At 39.0% G+C, this 12,825-nt stretch overlaps 2 protein-coding genes across 8 annotated transcripts in view; both read right to left on the reverse strand.

Annotated features, from left to right (window-relative positions):
* Window positions 1-12,825, reverse strand: part of LOC129437097 (uncharacterized) — a 524,696-nt gene that overhangs the window by 476,920 nt on the left and 34,951 nt on the right. The window lies entirely within an intron of this gene.
* The window catches only part of LOC129438708 (uncharacterized), a 197,076-nt gene continuing 187,978 nt past the window's right edge, over window positions 3,728-12,825 (reverse strand). For all 5 annotated transcript variants that reach the window (XM_073862499.1, XM_073862502.1, XM_073862503.1 and 2 more), the window contains one exon: window positions 3,728-8,174. In XM_073862499.1, coding sequence (XP_073718600.1) covers window positions 6,568-8,174 — 1,607 coding nt within the window. In that variant the 3' untranslated portion in view covers window positions 3,728-6,567. The remainder of the gene's footprint in view (window positions 8,175-12,825) is intronic.

Consider the following 12,825-nt stretch of genomic DNA (forward strand, 5'->3'; position numbering starts at 1 on the left):
TTGCATTCGCTCGCAAAAAAGAGCCTGCTGTATTTTTGCAAATGGTGTGTTCTTGCGAGTAACCACAGCACAGCTCTTCACAGCACACCTGAGGCAGTTCATTAGGCAATGGCATCATGGATGTCCGCTGTTTGTAGATATATAACTACTAAAGAATGATAAAACCAGCTTCCATGTGATTAAACACCACATTAAGCTCTGCGATTCTTTAGGAGTTTTTAAGGTAACAACATATTCCAGAAGAGGACATCAACCACATGAAACGGTACAAGGTGGGTGTCAAACAGGTAGAATATCTGAGAGAGCTTAATAATTTAATTAAAGTGTAAAATAAAGTCTATGGGTCCCAGCAGGGGCGCTGCTAAGGATTTTGGGCCCCATGAAAAGAATCTTGACAGGGCCCCCAACACAGCTGAGACTTTTTTCATACTAATTTACATAAAATCATGCGCTTTTATGGTATTTTGACTACCAATGGGTTGAGAAAATTTTACTTTAAGTGTTTAAGAATAAAGAAATCTTATTTCACAACTTTTTTCTCACCCCATTGGCAGATAATTTTGCTTGTTTTAAGGACAATTTCACTTAAATTGTAAATTAATTTGTCTTAAAACTAGACTCATTTACTTTCTGCCGAAAAGATAAAATTTTCCGTGTGTCAATGGCGTAAAATGAGGGCGTGGGGGAGGTGGAGACTTGAATTTATATATATGGGCGTGTTATTCTAATGACGATCGTTTTCAACTGCGGCATTTATGAAGGGCAGATATTGCTTACACCTGAATATCAAAGGTACGCACAGCTTCATAAATCAGGCGGTGAGAGGAGTGTAAGCATAATCTTACGCCAACATATACGCCCGTTTCTACGCAAGAATGATAAATGAGGGCCAGTGGGTTTGCTGCTACGACCTGCGCGCCGGTATTTGTTTACCACGAGCGCATGCTGGTGACAATGCGCTAACGTGTGACGCAGCCCCCGAAGCTTCCGTGTCATCATCCTACAGTCTACACGCCTGTCGTACCAGAGTTTAAACGATCCATGTCGCACAGTGTGATAAGAGGACAAAAATCGTGCAGTGTATTCCGGGCTTTAGATGAAATGTAGGACAGTTCCTACGTTTCACTTTTATAAATGAGGCCCCATGTGATGGCCCGTCATGATGCGGTCACACATTAGCCATTGGTAATACACACACACACACACACCCGCATTCATTCACATGACAGTTTATAATAAAACAGACTCCAGGTTTAACTATGTTTATTTAATATAAGTTTCAGCAGCAATTTGGAGTGCACACAAATCTGTTTGCTGTACTATATATTTGTGTTAACATAGTTTTCTTTGAGTTTAAGTTACCGTGTTGTGGATGGCTGGAGTGGTGGAGGTTTCTCTCATGCTCCGATGTGAGGTCCGTTCGCATTAAGGTCCGACGGGCTGCCGCAACCGCACTTTAGTTCCGCCTGCCAATACCAACTCCTGATGATTTGCGGGGAGATATAAAATGTGTATTTTGCCATATTTAAACTTATTTTTATTTCTTTAATTGATTGGTTACCTTTTTGATTTATTAAAGATGATCTATTTAGTCTTTTGTTAATAATTAATTTTGCTAATTTAACTGGCCATTGTGGTGTTGTAGTTTGTGTTGTGTTCCCCCCTCTGTGTTAAACATGGACTAGTCCACTTGTATAAATTGTGCCCTATTGGGAGGTCAGTTCAGTTTGTTTGCACATGGTCTAGTTGTGTTAGTTTTGTTCTGTTGACCTCTTTAATAGGCCTAGTTATTTAATTTGCTTACTTTATGTAATTTGTTTATTTATTTTTTCTTCATTTTTGAACTTTATTAAAACTATACTTTGGAAACTATTTTTTTGACTTGCCCTATCTTTATTGACTGCTCGGTCCCTCACACCCCAGGTCTTCCAAAATCATCCCTGGTAGGTTGTTATTTTCTATTTTTATCATATAAGTTCTGTTTTAAGATTATGGATTCTACCGTGCAATGGGATGCTGGTGCTTATGCTGGTTTGGTGCTGGTTTAGCTGGTGCTGATGCTGGTTTAGCTGGTGTTCACTAGCAAACCAGCACCAAAACACAACATATGCTGGTCTTGCTGGTATGCTGTTTTTTTCAGCAGCGGTTTCCTTTTCTCCCGTAAAATAAACCAATATTTTAAAGGAACTAAAAAATATTTTAAATGATTCTCTCTTGAATATGCAAATTAAAAGTGCAGTTGAAGTTTAAAGCCTTTATTTCAGCTGTAAAGATACCTATGACATTCTTCCTTTTTTATAACAACATTACATTCAACTGTGATTGTCATTAAAATACTAATAATAAAGTAAAAAGAAACCTGTTATACAATATATGGTGTCTGTGCAATGAAAGTGTGACATGCTTTTCAAATATGCAAAATATCCTCAAAATATAGTGGTGTTCCTCCCAGCAGTCTTTACTTCTCTCTACAAGCTCTTGCAGTTCATTTCTATTGTGCTAACACATCACACTGTGCATCTGGTCAAGATGATCTCTATGCAATAACAGGTCCTTTAACTTTCCTAGAAAGAATAAAAAGAATGACAAAATACTGAATAATTATGTAAACTTTAATATCAGCCCAGAGAATAGGCCCATAGCAGAAGTCAGGAGACATAATCATTGTAAAAATGAACAAAGAATTTACTGAATAATCTGAACACTTCCTTTCACAGTGTGTTTCTATACCAAGCGAAGTTAATGAACAATTAATGACATTATCATCCCATGACATTAAAACTGTAAAACCAATTTGTGAAATCACATAGCACACAATATATAAAATAAACAAGTTTGACACATAACAAAAGAGTTTGTTAACAATAAAAAAAATTATAAATGTGTAAATAAAATATGAAAAACAACATGAATAAACACTATTGTGCATAGTTATGAACAGTATGTTTGCTCCCAGACACATACACTCTTTAACAGCTTGGCACTTTACCTCCAAAATACAGAACTTTTACATCAATCTGAAAAACCTGAACAGCACTTTTTTATTTCATTTGTATGTTTGTTCTGTTGAATTTATCTGCGATATTGCTCATAAATTGATTATTTTTTCTTATTTTACTATTAAAGGGTTACTAAACCCCTGGGGTCGGTTGCACCAGCTGGGCATAAACCCGGTCGCAAGACTACTCTGGACATAAAATGCGCTTTATGTTAGACGTAGAATTTACACCTGTTGCACCAACTAGTCGTAGCGCACGTCTGAGACTCTAACTTACGTCTAGTCAAGGGTAGGCGTAAATATAAAGTATTGACTTTGTTTCTGTGGCAAAAATAGAAATAATGAAATGTGACGAGACATTGGCGCGTCTAATGCACATACAATGTGCTTTCATGCATGGTAGAGAGACCGCCAATAAATTATATAATAAAATACATAAATACTTACAAAGACACTGTAGAGAACTTATTAAAAGCTTTGATTAAATTTTTTAAAAGTTTGAAACTAGAGCTGTTATAATGTGTTTGATAAGTCTACACGCACGCATCTTGAGGAGTGCACTGGTAAACATGGGGAAAGCTCTCATATGTCGTCTATTAGCTGGTGGCACTAAGTGTAAATTTTTGCCATGGTAAACCCGAACAGCGTCTAAATATCACTGTTAAACGCATACGTCTGGTCGTAGTTTCAGATGGTGCAACAGGCATAAATATTTTTCTCAATGCCTGACATAGGTTAAGCCCGATTTATAGTCGTGCGTAAAGGCTATCCGTAGCCTGTGCGTAGCTCTGCGTAGCCTGATGTGCACCTCGCAAAATTTTAACAGTGCGTCAGTTCTACGCGGACCGCAAACGCTGTGATTGGTCCACCAGAACCCCTCCCGTCAGGTAAAAAAAACTGCGTCATAGGTATTTCCGTTTGCGACGGTGAAAACAAAGATGAGCCAAGTTGAGGAGTGATTTAATTCAAACTCCAACAAAAGTCGCTGTTTATTTACTTCCATCATTGCTGCTCTTCTCAAATTATACACAAGAAGTTGCTGTTTCTTCTTTGTTCGTGGGTTAACTTGCCAAGTTTCTTCTTCTCTGATGGTCGCGCTGCTAGTGTGGTTACACGCGTGGATACTCCCCATCAGCGGTTTGCGCATGTGTTTGCACTTCGACGCGGAGGATGACGCAAAAGTATAAAGCGACGCCGTAGGACCTACGCACGACGGTGGCCCTGTCCCAAATGGCGCACTTCATGTGGACTTTCGGTCTCGTGGCCTTAAATTGCGCGTTCTCGCTTAGTCTACGAGTCCGTAGGGTGTCCCATCTGTCATTTTTACGCTTTGAAGTGTACTCATCAGCGCCTCCTTTGCCCCCTTGATGCAGTCTTCAGCGAAGCCCGCACTGCAGCAGGCTTCGCGCACTTTGCCAACCCAGAAGTCCTTGCGAAAGGGCAATCAGACCAATCAGACGACGGAAGGGAGGAATTCACACTGACGGGCAACTTCTCTACCTATTTCCGGTGTGATGCTCGAGTCTGTCCCAAAATACGACTCCGGTGCACCCACGTGGACTCGCATCAAGGGTCCCTAAAGTCTGGACTACGTGATGTCATCAAAGTGTGGACTCTGAGGAGGACCACAAGTCCGGAGTGTGCCATTTGGGACAGGGCGTTTAAAGAGCCCTTTATAGTCGTGCGTAAGTTCTACGCCGCAGCTGGCGTAGGCTATCCGTAGCCTGTGCGTAGCTCTGCGTAGCCTTGTGTGCACCTCGCAAAAATTCTAACAGCCCGTCAGATCTACGCGGACCGCAAGTTTTTTTACCTCCCGTCAGGTAAAAAAGCTGCATCAAAAGTCGTTGTTTATTTACTTCCATCATTGCTGGTCTTCTCAAATTATACACAACAATTTGCTGTTTCTTCTTCGTTTTTAACTTGCTAAGTTTCTTCTTCTTTGACGTTCGCGCTGCTACTGTGGTTACACGCGTGGTTACTGCCTACCAGCGGTCTGCGCGTGTGATTGCACATCGACGTGGACGACGACGCAAAAGTATAATTGAAAACCGACGTGGAACCAATGCGTAGGACCTTTGCACAACTATAACGAGCCCTTCACTGTGCATTCAGACTGCCACCGGCTAGCTAGAGTGTCAATAAAAGCTCTGGCTGCCCTGCCAACGACGCTAAAGAAAAGGTGTAGTGGACGCTCTGACGCTCGAATAAATTCTCTGAACTCCTCTCAGGCGGAGGTTTCCGCCTTCCGATTGGTTGCCGTCGAACCGCGTCATATCTCATTACCATAAAGTTGAGCTGATTTCAACTCTCCTCGACGCTCACGCTGTACATGACGCGCCACGCCGCTGCTCACCGGAGCTCACCGCTGGTTCTCATTGAAAATGAATGACTTCCGGCCACTTTGACGCTCTCGTCGGCAGCGGTCTGAATGCACAGTTACATCAAACTTTTTAACGTTCGGATGGTGCAACCGCCCCCAGGTCAGAGCCTAACTCCACCCACTGGCAATATTTGAAAATGGCAAAGAAAAGTGGGCAGACCCCAAAGGAAATAGAGGTGATGAACCGAGGGTGGGGCTGATTTGGGGCTGCTGCTGTCACACTCTAAAATGGAGAAGTTTGACTGTTAAATTAACTCTTCCAACGGACACTACTGTGTTATGGTTTCCCTCCAGTGTGAACTCTCTGATGATCTCTAAATTGAAATGAATTAGAGAAGCTTATTCCACAGTGAGATCAGCCTTAAGGGCCGGGTATACTTTATTCTTCCGTGTCCCGCTCGCGGACAGCTTTCAAAGCACACCCCCCGCGGCACACCCCCTTGTGTTCGGCATGAACACAATACAAATGATTTCTCATTCAAATTATTACTCTACCAGGCCATCAGAGTCGCGCTGATTTGTGAGTCAGGTCGGGTCAGCTCACTTAACTTTGGCTTGGTTAGCTGTTCCATCGAGTTAGTATTATTTCAGATGGGAGGGATTATAGGCGTGTTGTTATATTTGCGCTGCCTACTGCCGTGACATCATACAAGTGAGAGCATTGTTGTACATTCCCATACATTAATTTATTTCTCAGTCTGCCACAAAACTCAAATTGATCACCAAAATAGATGTTTGCACATCGCGTTTAACACTACATCTGTCTCACATGACAGTTTCTGTACAAACACCTGTGGTGTCAGTTAACGAGCTCCGCTAAGCCTCATAAGTTGCATTTAAGCATACGTGCGCGTTGCGAATGTGCCGCCACAACTTGCAAGTCTGAAAAAAAACTGTTATTGTGTTCTTGATTCTCAACCTGTAGATGTTTTTCATCGCTAAAGGGAGTTTTGGAACTTATAGCAGAGCAAAGATGACAACATGTTTGCTCGAGACACCGCAAGCTAGCACTAAGGTAAAGCTAATCCGCTAATGCTGTCTATTGCCTTTGTGTAATTGTTTGTAGTGGGGTGTTCTGTCTCAATATTTTCTCACACATGCGCTGTTGAATGTGTATTGTACGCATACGGTCATTTTCTTCTGATGACAAAAATGACGTCATGCAGACCTCCCTAGTATACCTTCAGCTTTAACGTTTCTCTCCAGTATGAACCCTCTGATGGGCTTGTAAGTAACCTGACTGAGCAAACGTCTTGTCACACTGAGAGCATTTGAAAGGTTTTTCACCTGTATGAATTCTCTGGTGCTTTAGTAAAGTACCATTTACACCAAAATTCTTCCCACAGACATTACAGTGATAAGGTTTCTCTCCAGTATGAACTCTCTGGTGGGCTTGTAAGTGACTTGACTGAGCAAACGTCTTGTCACACTGAGAGCATTTGAAAGGTTTTTCACCTGTATGAATTCTCTGGTGCACTAGTAATGAAGACCCTTGACTAAAACTCTTCCCACAGACACTACAGTGATAAGGTTTCTCTCCAGTATGAACTCTCTGATGGTATTTTAAGTTACTTGTACAAGAAAACGTCTTGTCACACTGAGAGCATTTGTAAGGTTTTTCACCTGTATGAATTCTCTTGTGCTTAAGTAATGAAGACCCTTGACTAAAACTCTTACCACAGAAACTACAGTGATGAGGTTTCTCTCCAGTATGAATTCTCTCATGGGATTTTAAGGAATTTGACTGAGCAAACGTCATGTCACACTGAGAGCATTTGAAAGGTTTTTCACCTGTATGAATTCTCTGGTGCTTTAGTAATGAAGACCCTTGACTAAAACTCTTCCGACAGACACTACAGTGATGAGGTTTCTCTCCAGTATGAACTCTCTGATGAACTATGAATTGAGATGAACGAGAGAAGCTCTTTCCACAGTGAGAGCAGACGTAAGGTTTCTCTCCAGTGTGAACTCTCTGATGGACTTTGAAGTGACCTGAATAAGCAAATGTCATGTCACTCTGAGAGCATTTAAAAGGTTTTTCACCTGTATGAAGTCTCTTGTGACATAGTAATGTAGTTTGATGACAAAAACTCTTCCCACATACACTACTGTGATAAGGTTTCTCTCCAGTGTGAACTCTCTCATGGACTATCAGCTGATATTTATGACCGTAACATGCATCACAGTGTGAACACTGATGGAGTTTCTCTTCAATATGAAAATTCTGGTGTTTTTTTAAAGAACGTGAATCCCTAAAGGTTTTTCCACATTCACTGCACTGATACGGTCTCACATTGGTGTGTAAAAGCACATGTCTCTTCAGACCACGTTTACGCCTAAATCTCTTCTCACAGTGAGGACACTCGTAAGGTTTTTCACCTGTATGAAGTCTCTGATGAACTTTAAGATTGTGTTTGGTTCTGAAGTATTTTCCACATTCAGTGCAGTTGAAAGGCTTTTCACCACTGTGTGTCCTCATGTGATCATTTAGTTTAGAGGAAGAGACACAAATCCTCCCACACTGCTCACAGTGAAACTGCTTCTTCTTCTTCTTCTTCTTCTTCTTCTTGTCTCTGTGGTCTTCTGAATGAAGTTTCTTCTCTTGTAAGGTAGTAAAGCTGATCTCAGATCTGGTGAAGAGTTTCTGTTCTGTGTGTTTTCTCTCATGTCTCTCTAAATGTCTCTGTGAGCTGAATGTCTTTCCACAGGTGATGCAGGAAAGAGTTTGTGCTGTCAGTCGCTCTTTTGATGTTGAGGATGTTATTTCTATATCCAAACATGAATCACTTTTCACATCTGAAAGAAACATGAAACAATTAAATTGTCTTTTCACTCTTATTTACACAAAGAAGGATGAAGAATTGAGATTCTGTATCTTTTTTAGATTCACACATATAGACAGAAGACAGTTATCAGTCCTGTTATTACAGCTGGGTCATTGCACATCAAATAAACCAACATCTGTAAACATATCCAGCTATTTTGTTTTAATAATTTTGTTAATACTTTATTAAAATAGAGACAACATAACTAGTGATCAATGATAAAACATATAATGTAATGCATGATTATTTTGTGAGTATTCCACTATTTTGTAGGAGTTGTCAAATGGAGCAATTTTTTTATTTGTTTTATTTTCAGAGACTTTCACAATCCTTTTTGCATTATATGGTGACACTTCTAGAATGAGATTAAGTCTTTTTTAAAGGGATAGTTCACCCTAAAATAAAGCAATAAGCCCCAAGAAGCAGTGGGGTTACCAGTGCATTTTATATCAGCGAAGGGGCGTTGTCAGGCACGACGTGAAGCGGAGTGCCTAAAACCCCCTTAGCTGTTATAAAATGCACCGCAACCCCACTGCTCTGTGGGGCCCACTGCGTTTATAAAATGGTTACTTGATATGCATTTGTGCTATGCTATTGTGATTATATAAATGGCACATTAGTACCGTACATCTTCAAATAATAGCAGAGTCCCAAATAGACGCCTGTCTCTTTTAGACGCCTGGTGTGACGACAAGTTTGGGTAAATAAACGCCTGTCTCAAATAAAAGCCTGGTCTGTTTTTTAGTTTCGGGTTGTATTTAATCTTCTAAAATCCGTCAGATCGTCTGTTTAAGCCAGTTCTAAGCAAAGTATGTTTTAGATTTACTTACTAAATCTTTCACGACGAAACAGCGATGATAGCATTATGTCTGAATCTGTAAACTTGTAAAACCACCAATAGCTCGATGTACATAACGAAGACTGCAAAATAATAAAGAGTGATTAAATTAAGATGCAAACATCTGCAAATTGGCAATGTTTTTAATCTATTGGTACCATTTTTAAGGCTACATGTCCAAACTATTTCAAACATTGCCAATTTGTAGATGTTTGCATCTTAATTTAATCACTCTTTATTATTTTGCAGTCTTCGTTATGTACATCGAGCTATTGGTGGTTTTACAAGTTTACAGATTCAGACATAATGCTATCATCGCTGTTTCGTCGTGAAAGATTTAGTAAGTAAATCTAAAACATACTTTGCGTTGTTGTTTTAATCATCTAGCACTAATTTAAAGAGTTTGCCAAAATGCTGCACAAACCACAGAAATGACACAATCTGCACTCACAAAAACAACCACAGATATATGATGTCGCTTACAAAGAAAACAAGACGATTGATGAATGCAAAATATTGTCTGAGCAGATAGAACTAAGAACAAGTCTGAAGACTGCCCAAGTTTGAAAAGCATAAGTTTAAGAAAAATACACAAGTATGTGCATCTGATGAGTTTACAAAAAAAAAATCTCAAACACATTTTGACACTAGCAAAGAAAACTTTGAACAAATGTATGAAGAGACAAAAGTCTGATGAAGACTGACTAAGTTTGAAAAGCAAAAGTTTGTTTAAGAAAAATACGCAAGTGTGTACATGAGTTTACAAAAAAATCTCAAACAGGATTTGGCCGTAGCGAAGAAAAACTTTGAACAAATGTATGCAAAAGTATGAAGACTGACTAAGTTTGAAAAGCAAAAGTTTAAGAAAAATACACAAGTGTGTACACGAGTTTACAAAAAATCTCAAACAGGATTTGACACTAGCGAAGAAAAACTTTGAACAAATGTGTGCAAAAGTATGAAGACTGACTAAGTTTGAAAAGCAAAAGTTTAAGAAAAATACGCAAGTGTGTACATCCGATGAGTTTACAAAATCTAAGACACGGGTTGACACTAGCGAAGAAAAACTTTGAACAAATGTATGCAAAAGTCTGAAGACTGACTAAGTTTGAAAAGCAAAAGTTTAAGAAAAATACACACGTATGTACATGAGTTTACAAAAAATCTCAAACAGGATTTGGCCCTAGTGAAGAAAAAAACTTTGAACAGATGTGTGAAGAGACAAAAGTATGAAGACTGACTAAGTTTGCAAAGCAATAGTTTAAGAAAAATACACACGTATGTACATGAGTTTACAAAAAAAAATCTCAAACAGGATTTGGCCCTAGCAAAGAAAAAACTTTGAACAAATGTATGCATAAGTCTGAAGACTGACTAAGTTTGAAAAGCAAAAGTTTAAGAAAAATACACAAGTGTGTACATGAGTTTACAAAAAAAAAAAAAATCTCAAACAGGATTTGGCCCTAGCGAAGAAAAAAACTTTGAACAGATGTGTGAAGAGACAAAAGTCTGAAGACTGTCTAAGTTTGAAAAGCAAAAGTTTAAGAAAAATACACACGTATGTACATGAGTTTACAAAAAAAAAAATCTCAAACAGGATTTGACACTAGCAAAGAAAAAACTTTGAACAAATGTATGCATAAGTCTGAAGACTGACTAAGTTTGAAAAGCAAAAGTTTAAGAAAAATACACACGTATGTACATGAGTTTACAAAAAAAAAAAATCTCAAACAGGATTTGGCCCTAGCGAAGAAAAAAACTTTGAACAGATGTGTGAAGAGACAAAAGTCTGAAGACTGTCTAAGTTTGAAAAGCAAAAGTTTAAGAAAAATACACACGTATGTACATGAGTTTACAAAAAAAATCTCAAACAGGATTTGACACTAGCAAAGAAAAAACTTTGAACAAATGTATGAAGTGACAAAAGTCTGAAGACTGACTAAGTTTGAAAAGCAAAAGTTTAAGAAAAATACACACGTATGTACATGAGTTTACAAAAAAAAAAATCTCAAACAGGACCCGACACCAGCGAAGAAAAACCTCGAACAAATGCATGAAGTGACAAAAGTCCGAAGACCGACCAAGCTCGAAAAGCAATAGTCCAAGAAAAATACACAAGTGTGCACATGAGTCCACAAAAAAATCCCAGACACGGGTCGACACTAGCGAAGAAAAAAACTTTGAACATATGTATGCAAAAGTCTGAAGAGTGTCTAAGTTTGCAAAGCAAAAGTTTAAGAAAAATACACAAGCGTATGCATGAGTTTACAAAAAAAAAATCTCAAACAGGATTTGACACTAGCGAAGAAAAACTTTGAACAAATGTATGAAGAGACAAAAGTATGAAGACTGTCTAAGTTTGAAAAGCAAAAGTTTAAGAAAAATACACATGTATGTACATGAGTTTACAAAATCTCAGACACGGGTTGACACTAGCGAAGAAAAACTTTGAACAAATGTGTGAAGAGACAAAAGTCTGAAGACTGACTAAGTTTGAAAAGCAAAAGTTTGTTTAAGAAAAATATGCAAGTGTGTACATGAGTAACAATGCATAGGTATAATATAATTTCATGTTTGCTTATTATGCGTTGATAGATGTTAACCTAAGTTGTATCTAACCCCACAGGCTGACCTAGGGGCCTGTCCGTCACATAAAAATCCTGCCATTGATCATTTGGGACCCCCACCACGTGATAACCACACACACACACACACACACACACACACACACACACACACACACACCCTCACAGTCTCTCACATCCCCCGCCCTACTCTACGATCGCATAACACACACATACATAAACTGACACGGACACGCACACAGACACGAACGCGACACGGTACGGCTCATATGACATTAGATATAAGTTTACTCAGACACCTCTAAAATGTTTGATTTTTTTCAAATGTTTAAATTTCTTAAACTTTAAAAACCTTATTTTTAATACCACAGATATGTGTGTGCATGTGCCTATTGCCCCAAGCAAAAGTAACTTGTTTTAATCAGAGACTTGGTTAAAGAAATGGCTAAATCTAAAATAAACTTTTATTTTGCCAGAGCGGACAGAATTACATTTATTAAGTTTATATGAACACACACCCGGTTCGTTCTCTGGTCATCACCGGTGATCGACCTTTAATGCGCGTGAACAATAGATTGCGGTGCATGAACAGTTTCACGCCGTTCGTGATGCAAATAAACTTTTATTTAGGTTAAAATAAATACCCTTTAGTCTAAAGAAAATAGTATTGGCGACCCGTTCGGAGATTATGGACTCGGGTGCATTGCTTATACATGTACTGTATATTTCATTAAACAAATTCTTGGTGTTACAAACTTTTAGAACCTGAAGTGCTTGCCATAAAGGCGCTGGTGGACCACCTTAAATCTAAAATAAACCTTTTACTTTTTGTCAATGGGCTGTATTACACTTATTTTACCAACACGGAGTTTTAGGAACAATACGGGCCGCTGAACACCACCGCTGTTCAGACACATTGGGGGCTACTGGGTGGGTGATAACGGGTGGTGAGAATGAGAGACCGCTGGTAAAAACCAACCGTCCAGAAACTGAACGCCTTAGACATCAAACTTTTTTCACATCAATAAATATGACGAGCACTCGCAAGACAAAAAACACGCACTGGAATACCATGTTCAAGAAACCTTTTATTTTGACAATGCGTACCGTGTTACATTTATCGTAAATAGACATGTACACACTTGGATGTTAGGTGACATTAATGAATTCAAACCATAAGAGGGACTTAAATGTCTTAA

The sequence above is a fragment of the Misgurnus anguillicaudatus genome, chromosome 24 (genome assembly GCF_027580225.2).
Source record: "Misgurnus anguillicaudatus chromosome 24, ASM2758022v2, whole genome shotgun sequence".
Classification (NCBI taxonomy): Eukaryota; Metazoa; Chordata; class Actinopteri; order Cypriniformes; family Cobitidae; genus Misgurnus; species Misgurnus anguillicaudatus.